The sequence below is a fragment of the Asterias rubens genome, chromosome 8 (genome assembly GCF_902459465.1).
Source record: "Asterias rubens chromosome 8, eAstRub1.3, whole genome shotgun sequence".
In the NCBI taxonomy this organism is placed as follows: domain Eukaryota; kingdom Metazoa; phylum Echinodermata; class Asteroidea; order Forcipulatida; family Asteriidae; genus Asterias; species Asterias rubens.
In genome coordinates this window covers 514490-540523 of record NC_047069.1, presented here as the reverse complement: position 1 = coordinate 540523, position 26034 = coordinate 514490, and the positions used below count along the sequence as shown (strand labels likewise).

The 26034-nt window shown below is 39.6% G+C and overlaps 1 protein-coding gene across 1 annotated transcript; it reads left to right on the top strand.

Moving 5' to 3' along the window:
- The first annotated feature begins 449 nt into the window (after positions 1–449).
- On the top strand, positions 450–20587 carry LOC117294064 (telomeric repeat-binding factor 2-interacting protein 1-like). The gene is made up of 15 exons (XM_033776582.1): positions 450–637; positions 2309–2364; positions 4004–4111; positions 4941–5009; positions 6269–6380; positions 8248–8686; positions 9939–10096; positions 11016–11140; positions 11444–11673; positions 13494–13633; positions 14267–14382; positions 15307–15482; positions 18024–18106; positions 19201–19315; positions 20343–20587. Exons 1-15 carry the CDS (start codon positions 515–517, stop codon positions 20468–20470), a joined length of 2178 nt encoding a protein of 725 aa, XP_033632473.1. The 5' UTR covers positions 450–514; the 3' UTR covers positions 20471–20587.
- The last annotated feature ends 5447 nt before the right edge of the window (positions 20588–26034 follow it).

Genomic DNA, 26034 nt, shown 5'->3' with positions numbered 1-26034 from the left:
GACCGCAGTCAAACCTTTCAAACAAGTAATTAAAAAAATATCCCATACATGAGTATTTGTAAAGTTATGAAAGAACGGTCAAATTTCAATCACTGAAGTCGGGATGGCCCCCCCCCCCCCACACTACACTAGCACACTACGGCCGAAAGTCCACACCGTTTTACCGCCTGGCTATTTTGGTCGCCGTGACTCTCATCATTGCTCTATTTAATCAGAATAAATCAGCCTGCCTTCATTTTTTTGTCCCCAAAATATTAAACTGCAAGTGGAACAATAGTAAACTGACCTTTTATGTGAAAAATAATATTATTAATTGCGAACGTTGTGAGAGAAACCGAACCCGTGCATATTCTGCAGTGTAGTCTGCCCCAGTCGTCCTCCTATATATACGTGGTTAAAATGTACACTGTTCAGACAACTCGTCCGATAGACAACTCGACCGTTCATTCAAATGTACGTTTGAGACAACTCGACTGAGGTTTTTGATGAGGCTGAAACCAGACATACACACAACATGGCGTCAGATGCAGAAAACGACAAGACTTCGTCTTATCTTTTCACCAATGAAGACGGCGAACCCCTGAAGTTCTTTATTAGACCGTCAGAAACTAAAGTGAGATTAAAACCATTGGTTGAGGTGAGTAGAATTTTGATTTTAACTGAATTTTGTTTTTTTAAATAGTTTAAAGAGTTTGTTTTAGCGGGAAGTTTGAAATGTTAATTTTGTAAACAACCGAAGTCAAAACACAGCATAAAGACGTGTAATTCCGACAGCCGGATTTTGTTGGTGTGGTAATTTTCGAAGGAAGAGCCATCTTGATATTGATAACACTAACAGCAATGACACAGCCTAGACTACTGTTATTTAAATACTTTTCGAATAGACACAGGGTCGAAGCTGTGGCTCTGGCTGTATGTCCTCATTTATTTTATATATAATTTGTTTTTATAAGAAATTCTTTCGAAAATAAAAATGTCAAAATTTCCATGATATTATTTTAACAATCAATAGGCCTGGTATGGTGGCAAATACATATAAGATGAGTTGTTGAGTACAGAGAGCCCCAGTTACTGGGAAGTAATCAAAATTATCCAATGAAAGGTTTAGTAGGCCGTTGCACTTTTGCTGTGTATATTGGCTTTTATTGCGACAAACTGCAGCAAGTTGTAAGTAGGCCCTACAGTACAATTCTACATGTTAAACAAATCTATTCATTAAAATATTGGATAACTTTCCGTATGGCGCCACCACTTTTCACTCATTTTAACAAAAAGGGATATCTCATTGGAGGTAAATTAGATACCATGTTATTTCATATTGAATGAAAAAGTGGTGGCGCCATACGGAAACTTTTCCCTTATTTAAAATGGCGACGCGGGAAAATCGTTGGAATAAAACTTTAAAGAGTCATATGATAAGTATAATAATGTGTTCGTTTTTTTTGAACAAAAATTTAAGCTAGGCCTACTCAATATGTTTGTTCAAATCAGTCTTCCAAATAGCACCGCCCAACTAGAAAAATTTGATCCGACATGGCAAGAGCGCTAAACTTCTTTTGCGCTAAATTTTTTAATTGTTTGAGTTTGACATGGCAACGGTGCAACGTTTAGGTTCCTTTGCCATTTCTGTCTGCCCGGTGCCCAGCTTGGTGCCTGGTTTGACCACTTCCATATTTTCCTTTAAATGCGCCTAATAAATCTATATTATAATAGCGCTTATATCGCATGGGCGCCGCCATGTTGTTTACACGTCAAGTGGTGCCCGCACCCTGCTGAAATGATGTGTCCTGGGGCCAATTTCGGGGTACCCAAGGGTTAGGGGGTTGTGTTTTTTGTGACGTCACAGTCAAAGCGCGAGCGTGTAGTAACCTTTGGGATTGAGGGTTCCTTTGTGATGTCACAGTCACAGCGCGAGCGTCCAGTAACTTCGCGCGTACATACAGTATAGAACAATGTATCGAGGCACGACGACAAGACGAAGACTGGTAGGGTGTTATTAGAGCACGTTGTGGGACAGGGAGAAGGAAGGGGTATGCAGTGTGGTACGTCTGTGTGAAGGGGCGGGTAACGGCAAAAAAAGAAGGGAACATAGTAATAAAAATGCTGGTAAAATAATACGGAAAGGGGAAAAGGAAAAAGGGACTAATGATGACATTGGACATGGAAAAAATAAACTGGACAGAGAAAAATACACGAAACGGAGAACCGTTGCCACCTGGGGCTGAAACAGGGTTACAACCCCTTTATAGTCAATATACGGATGTAGGCATAAATGATTAAATATTTGTTTTTCTTGCATACTCTGTAGGCTCATGGTGGCGTTGTGAGCAGTAAGCTTGTGGGATCTGAAGCAGACTGGATCAAGTAAGATATTAAAACCACTCAGTTTAAAGGCACTGTACACGTTTGGTAATTGCTCCAAAATATTAGCATAAAACATTACTTGGTAATGAGCAACAGAGAGCTGTTGATAGTATAAAACATTGTGAGAAACGGCTCCCTCTGAAGTAACATAGTTTTCGTGGAAGAAGTAATTTTCCACGATATTGTTTTCGAGACCTCAGAATTAGATTTTGAGGTCACGAAATCAAGCATCTGAAAGCACACAGTTTCGTGTGACAAGGGTGTTTTTTCTTCCATTATTATCTCGCAACTTCCATGACCAATTGAGCTCAAATTTTCTCCGGTTTGTTATTGTATGCATATGTTGAGATACACCAAGTGAGAAGACTGTTGTTTGACAATTACCAAAGGTTTACAGTGTATTTTCAAAGAGCAACATTTGAAACATGATGCCGTTAGATATCAACAACAAAGTAGTCTAAATTGATTGCCTTTTTTATTTAACATTATCAACGTTAAGGGATGCACTAACATACCTGTATGCAGGCTGGTATATTCTCCTTTGTAAAGGGCTCTATGAGGAAATTGTTAATTGTAAATTTCTACCGGAGCATTTCAAGGGCAACCAAGGCAATGACCAGGGGGCATGGAAGCAATCGTCTTTGTTGCCTCCGTGAAGTATCAGGCCTGCACTAAAATAAATTGACAAACATGTACAGAATATTACAAAGTATGTATTTGAAATTTGACAGCATGGGGGCACAACGTGGATTGTTCAATCCCATAGAGTTATATATAAGAACTAGAGCAGGCGGCCATTTTGTAAGTTGACAAATCAGCATCTCACAGTTTGGGTGGCCATTTTGTAAGTTGACAAAACAGCATCTCACAGCGTGTGTTTGTGCGGCCATTTTGTAAGTTGACAAAACAGCATCTCACAGCGTGTGTTTGTGCGGCCATTTTGTAAGAATGGCGCCCGTGTCTCCTTGCGGTCGTCCCGTCGCGTTTGTGCAAGCAGCATCACCAGTGCGCCCTCTAGTTCTTATATATACATGTAACTCTATGTTCAGTCCCCTACATGGCTGCTTGGGTTTTCCCGGAATAATTTTCTGGGGTTTTCTCTCCCATGTTGAAAACTGAAACTTCCTTGCTTGTTTTTTTCTTTTGGGTTTTTGACTAGCATGGTGATAACATGCACTTTTTCGGACAGTCCTTGGCTTCACAACCAAAATAAGTTAAATTAACTGCAGGCCCGATTGCATCCCTACCCCCTTAGCCCAATTTCATAAAACCTGTAAGCACACAAACTTGCTAAGCCTTGCTAAAAACTATTGCTTAACAGAAACAGGTTACCAGCCAAAATAACATTAAGTTTACATTGTTGTGACTGGTGCCTCACTCATTGTTTGCTTTTAAAACAAATACATTTTCAAGCAGCATTTTTTGCTAAAAAGCTTTATGAAACTGAGCCCAGGAAAGCTCCATTTGAAATACACAATTGCCTCATAGGGTGCACAGGCCCCCTTTACCAAGGAGAAAATGCCTTGGTGCCCTCGCCCTTTCAATAGCAAAACATATAGGCCTGTGAATTGAATTAAATAATGAATATTGTTATCTAATTTGTTAAGTGGTATGCATTATTGTTTTTCGATGTTGACAGATTAAAAGCTGAAGGGGATCGAGTCCTAACAAATAATGACTACTTTAGAGCCAAATACATTGATGACTGCCTTGACGAAGGTGTAATCCTTCCAATGGACTTATACAGGTAATAATAATAGTGGCTTCCTGTGTATCACTCATACAATGTGTATTACACAAATATTGAGTGGCTCAGAGTGGAATGGGAGGAATATTATCGCAAGGTCAAATTTGGACTGTTCCATTTCAAGAGGCGAAGCCAAGTGAAATGGAACAGTCCAAATTTTACCGAGCGATAATATTCCTTCCATTCCACGAATTAAAGCCACTCAATATTTGTTTTATATAACTGACATATAGATCCTTGTCATTTGATGTATTTTTAAAGTATAACATTATGAAAAATCACACAAATTACTGACAACCAAAAATCATATAGCGCCGCGTAGCGGCAACAATGCACAAATCGGATCGAAACCTTTTGCACAGGTGATATTTGTTTTAGCAGCGGCGCGGCGGCGCTGTACTGCTCAAAAACATTGGGAACAAGGATGATCCTAACTGTTGAATGGGAAATGCTATTCCCCATGGGCGAATAGGTCTTTTTGATCGCCGGTGCGGATGGGAGTAATAGTGAATGTCACGTCAAGTAAGTTCCACCAATCAAATGACAAGGATCTGTATGTCAGTTATAAAAACTTTTTTTATTTTTTATGCAAGTCGCCAGATACTCAAGGCCACTTCAACGTGGGCTACAATTGATTTTCGCCAGGGGCCGTTGCCACCTACTCCTGGGGCTGAAACAGTGTTACCCCTTTACACTCCATGTAGGCTTGGGTATCATCCATCTTAAGATGGGTTGCTTCTGCTTGCCACAGTGATTTGTATAGTGACTCTTATTGCTTCCCTCCACTTAATTTGGTTGTTTTCTTCTTTTTAACATGTTCTTTCCCCAGAGTACAGCCAAGACAAGGTAGATCACCATCCCCGACAAACACAATAATAACCGATGTCAGCACACAAGGGTGAGTTTAAAGGCAGTGGCCATTATTGGTAATTACTCAAAATAAATACAGTATAAAACCTTAGTTGGAGTAATGGGGAGCTGTTGGTAGTATAAAACGTTGTGAGAAACAGCTCCCTCTGATGTAATATAGTTTTCAAGAAAGAAGTAATTTTTCATGAATTTTATTTTGAGACCTTGGATTTAGATTTTGAGGTCTCGAAATCAAGCATGTGAAAGCACACCACTAAGTGTGACAAGGGTGTTTTTTTCTTTCATTAATATCTCACAACTTCGACGACCGATTGAGCTCAAATTTTCACAGGTTTGTTATTTTATGCATATGTTGAGATACACCAAGTGAGAAGACTGGTCTTTGACAATTACCAATAGTCTCCAGTGTCTTTAACATGATGTAAGGCCATGTTTTGAGTTAGCAGGGCCCAATTTCATGGCTCTGCCTACCCTAATGAAGAGTCAGCGCTTGGGGAAACAGGGAATTCTGCACTTACGTCAAGCGTATTTCACAGATTAGCGGTTAATTTTGCTTTGTGCGCAGGCATACTTAACGTTACTAGGCATTCTTCACATATGCGCTTACACAGCTAGTGGTAATTTTGCGTTTGCCATGCAGGCGAAGGATTGTAATTATAAGTGCATAATTCAGCGCTAAGCGGAGCCATAAAATTTGGCCCAGATCTGCGGGTTTTGGTAAGGGTGTGTGGACAGCTGGTAAGGATATTTTTGTTGTGCTTAGCTACTTTTGTGAAGCAGCGCTTTGAAGTTGGGCCGAGTAAAGGGGAAGTAGGCAGTATGTTTGGATCAATACACCGATCCAGTAAGCTCTGCCCATGACGTACGTTTGAGCAAGAACACGTGGGGCTTTCCAATGCCTTTCTGCACAACTTTGCCGCGCGCGCCAAGATACGCGCACGCATGTCGGACCTAATTTGTCGGACCTTCGTTGCGTTGTGATTGGTCAATACGCAATGGGGCGGCGCTTAATGGATCGAACCATTGTAAACATTGTGCTGTTTTCATTAGGGGATTAACTGACGACCTTTGATCTCTGACCTTTGGACCTGATCTTTTCACCTTTCAAGATTCATGGGACAATTTTTGACGACACTTGTGGCCAATGCTTATTTCATGGTCAAACTCAGCAAAAAGGATCGACAAAGTTTAGCTTCATTCAACACTGGGTTTTTGACATCATGTTTTAACATCATAAATCTTGGTCAACTTAGTTTTGGCTCAACCTGTATGTTCAATTTATTGAAGGAGAAATTACTACACTAAGAATGACGACTTGGCCATACTGACCTACACTTCCAAACACACAGACAGCAAATTCTCCGGCAATCAAATCTGGAAGAAGATGGAAATGCTGAAGGTAACCAAATGTTAATTTATTTTGATACTTTCATCTTTACTCTTTGGACAATGCAATAATTATAACAAGCAGAGACAGTCCAAGGAAAGGGAAAAGTTTAAAAAAAACTGTCATCAAAGGTCCCACTTTGCATACAGACTAGAAAAAGTAATACATTGTTTGTTTAGATGATCTTCCCGTCAAGGGAACTTGGCAAACTCAAATAAAAAATGGATATACATTATGTAAACGCCAAGCTGGCAACAGCCAATCTCTCTCATACAAACATTGGTTTAACGTCTATGATTATGAATTGCAAGAATCAAGAAGTTGTGATTTGGTAACTTGACGACAATACTTATTCTAAATGGTGTTTGAAGCTTTGCATGGTGTGGGGAATCAGCAACTATAAATGTGACCCGCTCTGTGAAAATGAGTCAGATGTAGGCAATTTTAGGAGTTGAGTTATATGCATGGCTGGAAAGAACACATCAGCAGCAGTAATTTGGTATGTGTCTCAGCTTTGGGGTGAATCACGTTGCTGAGTTACTCCCGTTTGAAATTAGCCACTACACCATTTTTTGTGGCAAAACGAATTACAAGTAAAATGATATTTTAAACAACCATTGTGTGCAAGGATACAAATTAGACATAAAGTATGATCACAAAATTGTTGTATTCATAGCTTTTTTGCCTAAAAGTAAGTGTTCTAAAGGTTTACCATGCAATTTTATTTTTTATTTTTTGCATTTTCCAAATTAAACTGTCCATAACTTAGTATTGCATTGGGCGACATCTGACTCATTTTCACAGAGTGGGTCACAAATATAAATACAACCGGGTACAACCATGAGTGAAATATCTTTTGAAGGAGTGGTGGCTCTGAAAAGAGCCGGTTTGGTCTTGACGTTTCAAACAGTATACTCTGCTCGTCTTCAGGAGAATGCTCGTCTCCAGGAGAATGCTCGTCTCCAGGAGAATGCTCGTCTCCAGGAGAATGCTCGTCTCCAGGAGAATGCTCGTCTCCAGGAGAATGCTCGTCTCCAGGAGAATGCTCGTCTCCAGGAGAATGCATGATCCTGAAAACAAGCAGAGTATACTGTTTGAAACGTCGAGACCAAACCGGCTCTTTTCAGAGCCAGTACTCATTCAAAAGATATTTTACTCATGGTTGTACCCGCAAGTTTGACTATTCATATTTATATTCATAGTTACTCTTATACTCATTGTAGGCCAATGTTAGCTGGGTATTCAAACCCACAACCTTGTGATTGCAAGTCCTGCAGTCATTAAGGGACTTTCACTATCCACATACTGTACAGCACATGCACATACTTAAAGTTTTATGACCTTGCATGTAGTGCAGCCCTGATACTTCACGACGACAACGACGGCAATTGCCGTCGTTGCCCCTACCGATTGCCTCAATGCCCTTCAAAAACCCAATTGTTACTGGCAACTAGGAGTTGTTTTTTTTTATCAAACTGCTGTCGTGCCCTTTACAACTTTTTATGGTTGCCTTGATGCCCTTTGAAATTTTTGAAAACTGCCTTGGTGCCCTTAATTTTAACAAAAAGTCAAGGCAAAACTGCCTTGCCCCTTAAAAGCTGAAGTATCATACTTTTAGTTTTATGACCTTGCATGTTGTGTAGTGTACGCACACTCAGTCCAGTCTGCTGTGGTTACATAAAAATCGAACACAGTACATTCTTAAATCAAGAAGTTGTTTCTTTTTCAATCAATGTTTGGAGCTATACTTGATATAGGATCCTCAACATTTTCTCCTATATACTCAACAAATTTTCCTGCTTTGTTTCAAGGACCAAGTATCATGTTTGATTGTGTAACAATAAATTAACTTTGACCTATGAACCTTTAACCCCTACAGATAACTGAGCACTCTTGGCAATCGATGCGAGATCGTTTCCTGAAGAAACTGGAAAGACACCTTGTTGACTTCATTGCAGACCAGAAGAGAGCCAAGGAAGCAACTATGAACGGTAAATCATCTGTAAGCGAAGAAGCAGGCTGGAAATCTACCTTAACGGCGCCGTGGAAGGAATCACCGAGAGCGAAAACCTCCTTGAAGTTTAAGAACCCACCCGCCATAGTTCCTAAAGTTGCGGTGAAAAGAACCACTGCCACCAAAGCTGTCTGGGCAAATAGCTCGGACTTTGCTGCGGAAGATGACGTAATTGTGACAGTACAGAGTGCAACTAGTGAAGCGAATGAAACGGTTGCAGGTGAAGTGTCAACGTCAACGAGCAAAACAAAGGTGACCGATACAGCCAAAGAGGTCTCAGGAGGTGCTGTCGAAGAGCCAACAGGTTAGCGGGTTTTTATTTAAAGGCTTTTGATACCTTTCGTAAATCAAGTTTTGGGCCATGACATGAATGAGATGAAGATGAATGAGATAATTTACCTATAAGGAGTTTCAGCTTCGTTAGTCGTCAAGTTTGTGAGCAAAAAGGTGAAACCACAGAGCAATGTTTTCAGAAGAGTCTAAATGAGTTATACATGCTAAAATAATGTTTGCGATATCATTTTACCCATATCTCTCAAAAACTAAAGCACCTCAGTGAGTAATACTTTTGGGAAGCTTTCTACCATCATTTACCTCGAACCGTGAAAGGTTTTTTTCTGTGGACATCAGGTGGTGGACATTTTGTTTTGTCTCATAAAAGAAGTACCTAAGCTCTTTTTAAAAAGTGTGGTTGATCAAAGAAAAATTTACTGCAGCGGGATTTGAACCATCGACCTCCAGCTAAAATGCTGGCACTCTTACTACTAACTGAGCTATCTACTCCTTTGTTGGCAGTCTCACTGAGCGTTCTAGTTCACTAAACGCAAGCTCTGGTGTTGCCAGCAGCAGAGTGTGGGTTCGAATCCTGGTCATGATTCTTATGCACTTGAGAGAGGCATTTGACCATATTTGCTTTGTAAAAAGTCTGGAAGGATATTGCGCCACATTGATTGGCAGCATATTGCCCCACAACACCTTGTTAACCATTACGTGGTGCTATGTAAAATGGGTAGATCTCATAATTTAAACTTAGTCTCTTATACTCTGCATGAAAATACTCTATGTTAAAGCGCCTTGACTGCACTGAGTGACGGATATGCATGCTATATAAGAAGCTACAATTTGTTTATTTATTTATTTAGTGCACTCTGCTCTACCATGCAGCCAGGCTCCTGGTGGATGATACCCATGCCTACACATCCTTACGAACTGTAAGGGCCGGTTTATAGTCGGTCGCGCGATGGAAATCTTGACACAGTTTATAGCAATCGCTGAGGCCTGAAAACTGTATTTTTTTGATCGCGCGTCAATATTTCCATCGCTCGACCATTGCACCACCGGCCTTCAAGGTGGTAACCGTGTTTCAGCCCCGGGAGCAGGTGGCAACTTGCCCCTCATGCCAGTTGATTTGGTTCAAGAGCCCCCATATCAGTAAAGTGCGGCCTTGTGAAGTTTGGTGATGTCTCATTTTGATTTTTGATTTTTTTTTTTAAGATTTAAAAATCATTTAAACTTTGATTTTTATTTGGAATGAACAAATTCCTTTTCACTCACAGATCCTATGGATTCTTCACTTAACAAGTCGACTGAAACTGACTTCCCCGAAGAAGACAACACAGCAATAGAAGGTGATCAAAGCAATTCCAGTAGTGACTCGGACTTTGACAAATATCTCATGGAGGAAGCAGAGCAAACCTTCGTACAGAAGGCAAAGGTAAAACAAAAATACAACTCCTCTTTTTCATCCATGAGCAAGTTCGAGTGGGCACAAATAGTCTACCCGTGGTTGACTACTGACCAGCAACAGACATGCGCAGTGACGTACTCTCCCGAACGACTCATTTGGAAGTCTAGTCAACCTTCCGCCTTTTCGCTACAGTGTCACTGGTTCCCCTCCGCGCTTTACACATGCTAGAATGGAACATGCTGTTGGGACCAGTGAAGAAACCATGGGCTCGAGGCTGGTTCCAAATGGTCGACCACAGTAGTCCACCAATGGTCGACTTGCCTGGGTTCGAGTGCAAATGGTCAACGTTTAGTTAAACATTGTGCTCCATATAAAAGACATTTTATAGATCATGACACTTCAAAGGTATAAGGAGCGTTTCCATCAAGATCATAGTGCACACAATTACTGTGTCGTGGCTGAGCGGTTAAGAGCACCGGATTCAAACTCTGGTGTTTCTGATCAACAGAGCAATATACAAACATTATAGGTCATTTGTATAGTGCCACTACGCCAAGGACGCAGCGCATTAGATTTGATACAGATAATGTTTGATCTTGAAGGATATCCTCTCTCTAATCGGCAGCCAGTGAAGATCTTGTAAGTATGGTCATGCTTTTGGGTATGACAGACAAGTTTAGCAGCCCAGTTTTGTAGCCGTTGGAGTCGTTGTATGTCTGTTGAGTTGGACCCAAACTGCAAGGCATTGCCATAGTCAAGCTTGGTAAGAATCAGAACACGGACAACAAGATGACAAGTGTCCTTATGGAGGAATATTCTATTGTTACCTACCAAGCAATACATCCTGGGTACGAGGCAAAATTCCCCAAACGTTGACTTTAGTCCCTCCCTCGAACTTGAATTTGGCTGTGTTTGCATCTCTGAAATAATGGCATTTTGAATTCAGCCCAAACAGGCCGAGATGGAGACTATAACGATTCTTGACTCTCAAGAAACTGAGAATGCAGGAAGGACTACTGGCCAAGATAAACCCCTTACTGATCAGAATGTTTCCAAGAAGAGCCCTTTTTGGTGAGTGATGAATTATGGAGTGGCATGTCCAAGTGCTTAAAGGAACACGTTGCCTTGGATCGGTTGAGTTGGTCTTTAAAAAGCGTTTGTAATTGTTATAAAATGCATATGGGCAGAAAAATGTTGTAAAAGTAGAATACATGTACATTGATGCAAACAAACATGCCTCAAAATTACACGGTTTTCCTTTAAACTTGTCGACTAACACGTTCGGCCATTTATTGGAGTAAAATTGTTGACTCATATAAATGGCCGACTGTTAGTTCGCAAAGTAAAAGGAAAACTTTAACATTACACTTTAAGGACTCCAAGGCGATCACCCCGGAAGCGAACTTTGAAAGGAGACCTTGTGGTCGACATAAACAGAAGAGTTTTGTCAGCGTCAAAAAGGAAAACAAAGACGATCAATACAGCCAAAGATGTCTCAGGAGGTACTGTCTCAGAGCCAGCGTCAGCGTCAGCGTCAACGAGCAAAACAAAGAAGCCCAATACAGCCAAAGATTTCTCAGGAGGTACTGTCGAGGAGCCAACAGGTTCGTGTGTATTTATTTATTTTATTTTTTGAGGGGGGGGGGGGGAGGTTTATTGGTTTATTAAAAACATTTCAAAAGTCACAGCAAAAAGCCAAATTGCATTTGAATTACAAACAAAACATTACAATAAACATGTAAAAAATATATATTTATTTAAAAAAAACGGCACAAAAGACCTACGATAAAAACATGGAACACCAAGAAAAATCATAAATAAAATAAAAAAATTAAAAAACCTGAATGAATTATTTAATGAATTTGTGGCTGAACAACGACAAATTTGAACCAACGACCTCCGGCTAGCGTGCCAGCGCTCTTACTACCAACTGAGCTATCTAGTTCTTTGTTGATAGTCCCCTAGGTGTTTCAGTTCACCGAACCCATGCTCTGGGCCAAATTGCTTAGAGCTGCTTAGCGTAACAACAAATATGCTTACCAGAATATGGTTACATATGATTGAGGCATTGCATGGTGAGGTATCAATGTATATTTGGTTTCTGGTAACACTGTGTGTGTGTATCTACTTGCCAGGTAGAGTTTGTTCTTTAGAAAACTGTCTTGCTTTAGAAGATCGTTGATATAACTTAACAAGTCCATCGGTGCAAGTTACAAGTTACCAGCAAAACAACAATTGCACTTATACAATTTCTGACTGGTATCTTGCTCATTTCTGCTTAGCAGACAAATGTTAATCAAAATTTTTGCTTAAGCAGCTCTGTTAAATTGGACCCCATGTTGTTAGCAGCAGAGTAGACCCTACGGGTTCGAATCCTGATCATGATTCTTGTGCCCTTGATAAAAAAGCACTTGGTTCGTAAAAAGTTGGGATGACACCCATCCATGCCTGTACATCCTTATGGAATTTGAAGGGGGTAAGCGTGTTTCAGCCCCAGCAGTAGGTGGCAACGTACCTGGTGGCAGTTTATATAGGTTATCCGCCCAAATCAAAGGTGTAGGCATCACCTTTTAGTGGCCGTGTGGCCCTGTGATGTTTAGGCAATATCTAATATTATAAGTTATCACACAAGTGCGAGTGGACTACGCAGAAATATAGCGCTTCTGCGTCCCATATCCAACGAGGCCTAAGGCCGAATTTATCTTCCAGTCTCACTTGCAATGTGCAAAATTTAAATGTGCAAAATTTAAAACTTCAAAGCGTTAGTTCACGCACACAAAGTTTAGAATGTAATTTGTTCACTGTCCGTATACGGAGCTTGACAAAATGACATTTCACAATACGCACGGTGTCATAAAAAAAGTAGGATATAAAACAGAGGTCGTAGCATATATGTTTTTATCCCCCTAGTAGTTCAAGCTTCTGATTGGTGGATTAGCGCGTACTGGAAGATACATTTTTTTAAAGGTAAAACATTGATTTTGGAAGTGTTTAAAGACAGTGGACACTATTGGTAATTACTCAAAATAATTATCAGCATAAAACCTCACTTGGTAACGAGAAATGGGGAGAGGTTGATAGTATAACACATTGTGAGAAATGGCTCCCTCTGAAGTGGAGTAGTTTTTTCGAGAAAGAAGTCATTTCCCACGAATTTGATTTCGAGACATCAAGTTTAGAATTTGAGGTCTCGAAATCAAGCATCTGAAAGCACACAACTTCGTGTGACAAGGGTGTTTTTTCTTTCATTATTATCTCGCAACCCGACGACCAATTCAGCTCAAATTTTCACAGGTTTGTTATTTTAAGCATATGTTAAGATACACCAAGTGAGAAGACTGGTCTTTGACAATTACCAACAGTGTCCAGTGTCTTTAACTCTCTCGCTACTATTTTGAATGAACCAAATCTCTTCTTCTCACAGATCTGATGGATTCTTCTGCAGCTAAGTCGACTGAAACTAACTTTCACTTAGATGGCGACCAAAGTGGCTCCAATAGTGACTATGACTATGACAAATACCTTACCATAGCAGCAGAACAAAACTCAAGAGAGATGGCAAAGGTAAAACAAAAATACAAATCGCCTTTTCAATCCATTTTTTATATACATGTATCACGACAGTTAAAATTTAAAAAGCCCTATTTCATCAAGATCATAGTGCGCATAATAGAAATGGATATAGGATATAGGAGAATCTTAAAGGACACGTATTCTTGGAACTGCTTAATTGCTTTAATAATGTATTTAATACAGATATATGTGGTGTGTCATGGCTGAGCGGTTAAGAGCACCGAATTCAAGCTCTGGTGTTTCTTATCAGCAGAGTGTGGGTTCAAGTCCTGGTCGTTGACACTCCTACGTAAAGTTGGGAAGGTACATGTAGTTCTTTCTGCTCTACCAGCCAGGCTTTGGACTGATGATACCCAAGCCTATCCGTATGGACTGTAAAAGTGGTAACCCTGTTTCAGCCCTAGGAGTAGGTGGCAACGGCCTCTGAAAAAAACAAATTGTAGCCCACACCTTGAAGTGGCCTTCAGGCCCTGTGTGTCTGGCGACTTGCATAATTCTTTTGTTTTAACCCAATAAAACTAACCTGTGAAAATTTCATTTTAAACGGTGTCACACCCATGCAAGTGCTTGCCTGGCTGTGTTTGCATCTGTGAAAAATTGGCATTTTGAATTCAATCCAAACAGACTGAGATGGAGACTATAACGATTATTGACTCTCAAGAAACCGAGGATGATGGAGGGACTACCAGCCAAGATGAAGACCTTATTGATCAGAGTCCTCCCAAGAAGAGCCCTTTCAGGTCAGTATTGTATGTCATTGGATAGGTTTTTTAAACCTTGGATTTTTTTACAAAAACAATTGGCCGTGGGGTTTATTTATTCTAACTCTTCTTAACTGAGGATCGGTCCTTAGATTTAGGACAAGTCCCAGCCGTAAGATCGATCCTGAATAACATCAATTTCACAAACCTGTCCTTGTTAGCAAAAACAAATCCTGTAATGTTCCTTTAAAGACACTATTGGTAATTGTCAAAGCCCAGTCTTCTTACTTGCTGTATCTCAACATATGCATAAAATAACAAACCTGTGAAAATTTGAGCTCGATTGGTCGGAGTTGCGAGATAACTATGAAAGAAAAAATCACCCTTGTCACACGAAGTTGTGTGCTTTCAGATGCTTAAATTCGAGACCTCAAATTCTAAACTTGAGGTCTCGAAATCAAATTTGTGGAAAATTACTTCTTTCTCGAAAACTACTCCACTTCAGATGGAGCTGTTTCTCACAATGTTTTGTACCACCAACCTCTCCCCATTACTTGTTACAAAGTAAGGTTTTATGCTAATAATTATTTTGAATAATTACCAATAGTGTCCACTGCCTTTAAGTTATAAAGATTTCCGAGCCATATCAAGGAGTCGTCAAATTCATCTTTTTTTTGTTTTAATTGTTCCTAAGATCCTAATTTGAGATGGACATGTCGCACCCGTGCTCACTCAAGATAAGATGAAATTGAGCTCTGGGGTGGATTTCACAAAGAGTTAAGACTTATCCCGAGTTAGGATGAGTTACTTGTCCTAACTAATAGGACTAGCCTTAAAGACACTGGATACATTTGGTAATTGTCACGGACCAGTCCTCTCGCTTGGTGTACCTCAACATGCACAAAATAACAAACCTCAGGTTACGTAAAGTCTTATAATGTATCTTTGATATTTCACATCAAGGGCTCCAAGGCGAACATCGCCCCGGAAAAGAACGTTAAAACTAGACTTTTCAGACGACACTGACAGCTCCTCTGAAGACGGCAAGATTCATCCCTCTCCAAGAGCCAAACATAAATACAAGAGGCAAGTCATCCTGGATGATGACAGTGAGGATGAGCAAGATCTTAATGATTCCGGTAAGAGTTCATTGCTTTTTTTCCGTTTTGTAAATGTCAGGCATGCAACTTTTCCGCAGAATTCCGCGGGAAAAAAAGAAAGATTGGCGCTAAATTTTGTTTAGCCTAGTTTATGCCTGGCACCAACAATGTACAACTACAATAATGTAAAATAAGCCTAGTACATGCTAACAATGCACTGTAGAGCATAATAAACCTCAACATTTTTTAGGGTTCCATTGTGGGTATCATGTCCCGTGGCGTTTCGGCTGCCTCGCTCTGCACTTGCCTTGTGCCTTCGAAATTTTCCTCTTTTTTGTTCTACGGGCAGTTGCGTGCCTGAAATGTGACGGGGTCGTCAGATCAAAAATATGGAAACTAACAAGGAACAACTAGGTGAAATATGAAGGTTTATTCTGAAAGCAAAGAAGACGCAGAAACTGAAGTTGGTTACATCTTCGTATACAGAAAATAATCAAACTTTATACAATAAGATATTAATGAAGACAAAATATAAAAGAACTTTCAAAGTGAACTATTTACAACCACTGGCAAAAAAATGAACCTTTCCCATGAAATATGCTAACCACATTCACGCATGCATACAGACCCTGTTGGTTGGCAAACGCCATAGAGTTGTGCACTAAGCAGACGCGCAATCGCGTCTGCGTCATGCACCCATTAGCCGTGTACAAAACAGCGCGATGTTCCCTCATTTTGCCAACCAAAACGTTAGTGCGCACGCGCTATGTGTAATTTACATATTTCATGGGAAGGGTCTATGAATCCCCCAAAAAGAGCTTGAGGTGTATGGTCTGGTCACGGTAGCCTTTACTGACACGCTAACGCTCGTGGGGGACGGAGCGCCGCTGGCCCCCACGAGCCACCTCTGCCACGGTTGCCTCCTACTCTGCACTTTGCCGTGCACCCAGAACACCGTCTTTCCACCAAGTACGTTTATATCTATGCTCAGAAACTAGCAAATTATTCCTTCAAATGGTACAACTTCATGAACAATCCTTAATCCATAAATCCAGCTGTGATTAGTCTTAATCTAGGTCATAAATAAAAACTTAATCACTAGTACGCTAAGTCATCAAAGTAAACGCAAATGAATTGTGGGGGGGGGGGGGGTATTCATTAAAATTTTAGTTGATAGTATTGATAATAATAATAACCAGTTCTTATATAGCGCTTTTTCATACCCTAAGGGCATCTGAAAGCGCTTCCGCATTGATGCCCCCAGATCAATTTATCAATCAATCATTCGACATGCTTACTATCACTCAATCAAACAGTATTACATACATGGTTAAATACTGTATAGAAGGTGGGGGTCTCAAAAGTAAAGCTTGTCGAGTAGAGACCCCCATGACATGTGTAGCTTAGAGATATCAATTGCGTGAAGAATTTTAGTTTGTATATACCACACTTAAGGAAAAAATGTAACAAGATACACAAACAAGGAAAATAAGACACAAACGTTGGCCTACTGGACAGCAGTAAGTATTGGTTGAGAAGATCAGTCGACTGATTGTTCATGGTTCATTTTTAAATATCAAGTAATAAATCATAGAGAAACTGAATCGTGTTAAATAAATTTAGCACCCGTTTAAGACAGGCGCACCAGAGTCATATTTCTCAAAGAGTATTTTGCAAGTTTTGTGCTTACATGCTTTATGAATTTGGGCCATGGTTGTTTGACTCGTCTCCTTATTCTGGTAAGCATACTTTTATTGTGCTTAGCTACTTTTTGTGCTTAAGCAGCTCTATGAAATTGGGCCCAGGATTGGAACCGGCACTGGTATTAAGTGACATAACAGTGCAAATTCATTGTGACCTGGATTCAAACCCGCACTTTGCTGACTGGGCCAACAATCTTGTTTGTTTGTTTGTTTGTTATATTTACATTGTGGCGTGTCATGGCCGAGACATTAACAGCACCGGATTCAAGCTCTGGTGTTTGACCAGCAGAGTGTGGGTTCGAATCCCGGTCGTGACACTTGCTGCGTAAAATTGGGGAGGTAGTGCTTTCTGCTCTACCGGCCAGGCTTTCGAACTGATGAAACCCAAGCCTACATACATGTACTTCATCCGTATGGACTGTAAAAGGGGTAACCCTGTTTCAGCACCTTGAGTAGGTGGCAACGGCCCCTTGAAAAAGAATTTAACCCACACCTTAAAGTGGCCTTCAGGCCTTGTGTGTCTGGCGACTAAAAAAATAATAAATAAATAAAAAATTCATACAACAACTAATTTCAATTAATAGTATACAAGGCGATAGACTAAAATAAATATACTTTTAAAACCAAGTTATACACATGTCGAGTCAAAAATTGAGTAAATATGTATGATGGGGGTGTCATCAGAGAGAAGGACAGGGCCTTCTGTAGTGGAGCACCCAAGACTGCTGTCAAATTACAAACAAATAGATTATACTATAAACTACTTTTTAAAGTTAAAAGTAAACAGTTCATTTCAGTAGAAAAAAAAATCCCAATACAGTATAATTCTTTCAATGACATACCTTCTATAAATAATAACGCGTATTTTCTTGCTCAGATTTTTCAAGTGCTCTGGATGTGAATGATAACCACGTCTATCTTGCCAGCAAAGACATCCATGATTTGTCAGTAACCATAAAGGTATGTTTGAAATATTCACTGGTTTTTCCCCTTCTGTGAAGAAGAAAAAAAGGCACGGGTCGATTTCTAGCAGTGTCTTACCAACTAGACCACCGAGATTGCCCGCTAGCGAGATGCAGTTCGAAACCTATATTTTCTAAACAATTTGATAGATGTTGAATTTGCATCAAGGATAAACAAAATTAGTTTGGTTTTACCCTTACACAGATGTGAGTAGGTATAGACATTCAAACCGGGGACCTATAACAAAAGAGGACAGTTGGGTCCAACGTTCGGGAAAGGTCCACAGCTGGAAAATGTGTACATAAAAGGATAATAATAATAATTTGGGGGGGGGGCTAATCATCCTTACTTGCAGCTAAGAGCTGAATTGCGAAGGACGTGGCTACATCGTGTTCGAGAAGCAGGCATGCAAGGGCACCTTTGGCTGCCAGCCACATCAACCCATTATGACCACGGAGCACAGCCAAGATCAAAAATGTTTGATTTTTCCCGAGGGAGGAAAACCAGATGTTCTGGAAAACCCTTGTGGCACAGCAGAGAACCAACGCACAACTCAACTCACATATGGCCCCATCCGGGAATCGAACTGGGGTCACCTTGATGAGAGGCGAGCACTTTACGCACTTGCAACCATGCCACCAAATAGGAGGTCCAAGGTTGCAGGCGTATACAAGCTTGTGTGTGTGTTGGTACTGTATACTCAGTACTTTCCTGAGTTCTGTGAAAATAATTACTGTGCAAGGGTAAAACCAAAGTAGTATTCTTTACCCTCGATGCAAATTTAATATCACATTGTGTCATTTGAGTTGCCATTGAATACATTTTTACAGCAGAACCAATAAAACCAATAGACCGATCCATTAAGCTGCGCCCCATTGCGTATTGATCAATTACAACGCAACGAAGGTCCGACGCTAAGGTCCGACATGCGTGCGCGTATGCTTGGCACACGCGGCAGAGTTGTGCATAAAGGCATTGGAGAGCCCCACGTGTTCTTGCTCACACGTGCGTCGTGGGCGGAGCCTACTGGATCGGTATATTATTACAGTACTAAAACATATATTTTGTCTTCTTTCCATCTTTGTGCACAGAGAATCATGGAGAAATATTCTGTGTCTAAAAAGAAAGTAGTTAGTCTTCTCTACATACACAGTGGAGACGTTAGTCAGGCCGAGAAAGATCTGGAGGCTTGGGGGTTGCAAGAAGGTATAATAATAATGATAAAACCATTCTTATATAATGCATATCACCATGGGGTCCCTATGCGCTGTAAAAGGAAATCAACAATTATTGTACAAAGTCAACAGTAATGTTTTTAAACGGGTTTTGAATTGTTTTGATGTCGCAGCCTGTTTAACAACCTCTGGAAGACTCTTCCATAACTGAACTGCTGCATATTGGAAAGAGCGGGCACCGTACGACTTGGTTTTGATAATTGGGTATTGTAGGCAAATTCAATTCAATTCAACTTATTGGTCCTATCATGGAGGAAAAATACCTTGCATACTTGCAATACACAAAATAGTTACAAATATACTGAATATATATAGGATCAATTTAAAGGCAATGGGGTCGATTTCACAAAGAGTTAGGACTAAAGTCCTAACTAGTCCTAGGAGATATTAAAAGTGTTTGGCTAGTTCTAAGTTAGGACTAGTAACTCGTGACTAGTCTTAACTCTTTGTGAAATCCACCCCAGGGTTGGTACTTGTTACTTGGTAGCGATCAATGGAGAGCTGCTGATAGTATAAACATTGTGAGAAACGACTCCCTCTGAAGTATCATAGTTTTTGAGAAAGAGGTAATTGCTCACTAAAATAATAAAATAATTCAGCTGAAACCTTTATGTTATTCATCTGAAAGTGCACAAAGTAATGCAACAAGGGCGTTGTTTTGTTCGTTATACTCTTGCAACTTTTGATAACCAACTGAGTCCACATTTTAAGAGATTTGTTGCATATGTTGAGAATTCCGGTCTTTGACAATTACCAACTGTGTTCAGGGGTGGATTTCACAAAGAGTTAGGACTAGTGTTATCTCGAGTTAGGACCAGTTACTCGTCCTAACTTAGGACTATCCATGCTATGTGTATATCTCCTAGGACTAGTCCTAAGTTAGGACTAGTCCTAACTCGTTGTGAAATCGACCCCAGTGCCTTTCAGCACAAGGTACTTACCGGTATAAAACTTGAACTTATAGGAATGCTCTTGTTTATGTCCCCTGTTTGTTTTAGGTCAAATGATTTGGTCCGTAGAGGATGATGAATCATTGAACAGTACGGACCCACAAGAGATTACCAGAATCATCGAAAAGTTTGGACAGCCAGAGGTCATGAGGCGTCAAGCGTTTGTTTCTTTATAGTCGAGGTGAGCCAGTTTCTGACAACAATGGTTTGAGTTTGGAAGCAACCTGCCAGCTTAAGCCCAGCCGTCGATTTCACAAAACTCTTCCTAACTTAGGATTAATCTTATGACTTAGGACAAGTCCCAACCTGCACTTTAGCATGCAGACCTTAAGATTAATCCTACGTTAGGACGAGTTACTCGTCCTAACTCGAGATAAGACGAGTCTTAACTCTTTGTGAAATCGACGGTCGTTCATACTACATGCGAATGCGGTATGAATGTCGACATCACAAGTTCCCAACAAAATTTGCATCGAGTTTAGAGTTGTGTTCAACTCTCTTGCGAATATCGCTGCGAAAAGGGAGTTGTGACGTCAAATTCACGTCAAATTCGCATTGCATTATCATTTGCAGGAAATATGAACTGGGGTTTATATAATAGTCATACAAATTTTGTTAATTATCAACTCTCAATAAGCCATTTGCGTGTTAGATGTGAATATTGTCTGGTACAATGACGTGCTTGAAAGTTACCACTCTACAATTTTTCGGTCGTACCACGGACTGACCTAACTGACTAAAATCACACATTTATGCAAATATTTTTGTTAAAACAAATTATTGACATACTCAATTCTTGATCTATACAGTCGTGATTTTCTCCGAACACGTTTTTAAAACTGTGAACGAATTAGGTCAGTTCGTGGTAAGCGCGACGAATTGTTGCACGCTGGGGTGGGGTCCATGGTGTTTTGTACGCCGAGGGTGGAAAATTACACCCTCAGCTTGAAGTGCCTTTGTTGTAGGGACATTTACAATACTGGTGTGGCGTGGCCGAGAGCACCAAACTCGGGCTCTGGTGTTTCTGATCAGCAGAGTGTGGGTTCGAGTCCTGGTTGTGACATGTGTGTCCTTACCGGCACAGGACACTATTGGTAATTTCTCAAAAAATAATTGTTTGCATAAAATCTTACTTGGTAACGAGTAATGGGGAGAGGTTGATAGTTTAAAACATTGTGAGAAACGGCTCTCTCTCAAGTAACGTAGTTTTCTCACTCAAATAATAAAATACTTCAGCTGAAGCCTTTTATTATGCATCTGAAAGCAAACACATTTCTGCAACAAGGGTGTTTTTCATTCATTATTCTCTTGCAAATTTGATGACCAATTGAGCCCAAATTTTCACAGAGGTTGGTTGTTTTATGCTATGTGTGAATACATAAAGTGAGCATACTGTCTTTGACAATTACCAAATGTGTTCAGTGCCTTTAAGCAAGGTGAACCATTATTCCATTGGATTGGACGTAAAGTCGTATGTCCCGTATTTAGTAAGCATGTAAAACAACCCAGCTACACATATTGCTACGAGAAGGGGTTTGGCCCTGTGTTTCTGGCAGTGGCTGCTACATGTGCTCAACACCTAGTAAACTCATAACCGTTTAAAGGCAGTAGACACTATTGGTAATTTCTCAAAATATTTATTAGCATAAAATCTTACTTGGTAACAAGTAATGGGGAAAGGTTGATAGTATAAAACATTGTGAGAAACGGCTCCCTCTGAAGTTACATAGTTTTCAAGAAAATAGTAATTTTCCACGAATTTGATTTAGAGACCTCAGATTTAGAATTTGAGGTCTCGAAATCAAGCATCTGAAAGCACACAACTTCGTGTGACAAGGATGCTTTTTTCTTTCATAGTTATCTCGCAACTTCAACGACCAATTGAGCTCAAATTTTCACAGGTTCGTTATTTTATGTATATGTTGAGATACACCAACTGTGAAGACTGGTCTTTGACAATTACCAATAGTATCCACTGTCTTTAAGGTGCTGCATCAATTTGAAAAATTTAAATATCTGTCAACAAGTTTGTTTGTTTGTTTGTTTGAGTGCCTCAAGTAGCTTATTGGTTGATACATGCGCTATTACACAAATGATTATAAGTGCAATGGTGTAAATATTTTGTTGAAAGAGTTGAAAGATGGAATGTTCTTTTCATTGAGGCAGAGCCAAGTTGAATGTAACATTCCATCTTTCGACGAATGAAAGTATTCTCACTATTGCAAAAACGAAAAACATTCATTATTTTTTTTTATATAACATCTTTGTCATTTTTATTGGAGGATACAACTTCCAAAACAAACAAAGTGTACAGTATTTAATTGTGACACTACATCTATTTCTTTTGTTTCGGCTCGTTTGGATTCAACAGCAACTTCGAGCGTCCGGTTCTGCTACATTGAGACACGCAGGCGTTGTATGTAGTATATGCCTGCAGTCATTATAAGTTATCACACAAGCGCGAGTGGAATACAGAAGCGCAATTTCCAATTTCCACGAGCGCGCGTGTAATACATGTAACCTACTTATCTTCAAGCAAACTTGGCGCGTAACCATAGAACACACAAGACGCAGGTAGTGATATTAGCCGTGCGATATAGGTTTTTATCACCACTCCATTATGCGAATCTGATTGGAGGATTAGCGCATACTTGAAGATAAGATGCATTAACAAAAACATGCGCCTGCATTGATGTGGTGTGTGCACGGTGTGGCACCATGTAGTAGAACAAGTCATATAGAACCAAAATTGCACGGGGAGTGGAACAAAAAATGCATGGTTAGTGACGAAGCGTGCAATGGTATGTTAATTCGCTATCACAATCCTCCAATCAAATGGCAAGGATCTGCTTGAACGTTATAGACAAAAATACTATTTCATATCAGTGGTTTAGTTTATGTTTCTTTCTGTTATTTATTACTTATTTCTTGTTATCATTTTTTATGAGAGATCACAAGGCCTCAGACGGCCATTTTAAGGTAAGGGCTACACACTTTGGCTATCGACCCAAATCAACTGCCACCAGGGGCATGTTGCCACCTACTCCCGGGCTGAGACAGGGTTACCCCCCCTTCACAATCCCCAAGGATGTAGGCATGGGTATCATTAACTATAGGATGGTATACACATAATGAATGGTTATGAGTGCAATGGTGCGAATATGTTCATGAGTTGAAAGGTGGAATGTTCTATTCAACGAGGCGGAGCCGAGTTGAATGGAACATTCCAGCTTTCAACGAATGAACATATTCGCACCATTGCACGAATGAAAAACATTCATTATTTGTTTTATATAACATCCAAGTAGATCTTTATCATTTTGATTGAAAGATACAACTTTCAAAACAAACAATTTCAACTGTAGAAGCTGAATGCTAGTAATTTTACTATGCCCCCTTGCAGTAACACCTGCTGCGTTACCAAAGACACGCGCACGCAGTGATGTTTTTACTCAGCTTTTTCGTTCCATCCGAAAAGTACCATTGCACGCTGCCAGCGTGCAATGGTACTTTTCGGATGGAACGAAAAAGCACAGTGAGTGACTCAGCGTGCAATGGTACTTTTATTTGCTATCACGTGACGGACAATCCTCCAATCAAATGGCAAGGATCTGCTTGGGTGTTATATAATAGAGAATAATGCACTACATTTCCAACACGTGGTTCATCTACCAATAAGCAACTCCTTCATAAAAAGGTTTTTTTAAATGTTTTAAAGGATTTGGGAATGTCCATAGATTTACATTAAACTTACAGGGTTTGAAGATAATGATAGTGGAAAGCTTCCCTTCAAACATAACTTACTGAGGTGCTGTAGGTTTTGAGAAATTAGTAAAACAATGTCATGAAAATACGCCTGTAAATGATTAAAATAATGAGACGAAAATTATTTTCATGACATTGTTTTACTCATTTCCCCAAAACTACAGCACCTCAACCGTAGTATTTTCAGGGAAGCTTTCTACTATCATTATCTTCAAACTGTGTAAGTTTAGTGCAAATCTGTGGACATTGTGTTTTTTGTCCTACAAACGTTACATGGACCATTTAAAGCAAATTGACAGATTTGTGCCAACCCATTTATCCATTTTGTGCCTTCCATATATATAATTGTCAGTGTTTGCAAACCAAAGAAAAGGCAATAAGCCTTCATTGATAGGATGTGTTGTTAAAGGCTCTGGATACACTTGGTAATTACTCAAAATAATTGTTAGCATAACAAGTTAATTGGTAATGAGCAATGGAGAGCTGTTGATAGTATAAAACATTGTGAGAAACGGCTCCTACTGAAGTAACGTAGTTTTTGAGAAAGAAGTAATTTCTCACAAAAATATTTGAATTGAATTCGAGACCTCAGCTGAATGGACATAACTTGTGCGTCGAGGGTGTTTTTTTCTCCATTATTCTCTTGAAACTTTGACGAGGGACACCAAGTGAGAAGACTGGTCTTTGACAATTACCTAAGTGTCCAGTGCCTTTAAGTACAGTATCCATCAAATTTGACCAAAACCACCGTTGTTGTCTAATATTTTATATTGACCATCCATTCTGTATTATAGATTTGTACATTCTTTACAAAACAAATAAATCAACAGATATTGAATTTTAGTTATTTTTGATTCAACCATTGTTTTATTTTGTCTTTTAACTTTTATTTATTCATGTATCAAATCATTTTGAGTAAGTAATAACGAAGACATCATTTCTGTGTAAGTATAAAATGTTGATGCAAATAACTAAACTACTATTGACAAAAAACAAAAAGCAAAGTTACCGATTTTAATGAATCTTCAGACAATCGTTATCTATGATAATTTATTTGATTGCGAGTGTAAAGTTTCAAGAACATCAACCATTGTTTGTGTTTATAATTACCAATCAAGTTCTATGTCTTAACTCTTTTAGTGCCAAACTGCGTACATGTACAATCTATTTGACACCCGTTTTAGACAGGCGTTTCAGAGTTGCGCCAAACCAACTTCTGATTTAAGTACATGACAAGTTTGACATCTAAAACAGTTAAAAGCGGTAGAATGCGCTACAAGTCAAAAGATCGACTGTTGCATGCATTCGGAACAACTCTTGAGCATCAAGAGTTTCAGACGCCGATCTTGTCATGAGCCGAGCCAATGTAAATGTAATGTTATGTGTACCATTTGTCGTACATGTCGATTGATGACACTTTTTGAGTACACAAAACAGATTGTATATGTGGGACCTTGGCACTAAACAAGTTATTTCTTAGAATTCCTTTGTCGAGACCTTTTATTTCCCCTTTTTTTTTTGTCATCTGTCTTCATATAAAGGTACTGAATATGAGCACACTGCACTGCAGCCCCCCCCCCCATATAAAACTGACAATTTTTTCACCTATTTTTAATAGGACTTTGTAAATAAATTGGGTAAAGATTTCAGGTTTCTGTTTTGTATTGAATTACACAAATTTAAAACACCCACATCTATCGGGGAACAATTAGATCCAACACTTCTGCACAGCAAACTGTTTTGATTGAATATAATTTGTGCACACAGAATGCTATTGAGTTGCAAGTGATGGTTTTTGAGTAGCAAGTAATAAACCACAACATAAACTGATGGTAATAATTTGTCGAGTTGGAAAAAAAAAATTGCTGTGAACGATCAGCCATTTATAATGCGTACTTTTTCTCATTATAGGAATTCTTGAAACCTCGAGCCTTCAAATTTTCTAGAAAGACGAAAAACAGTCACCAAATGAAAA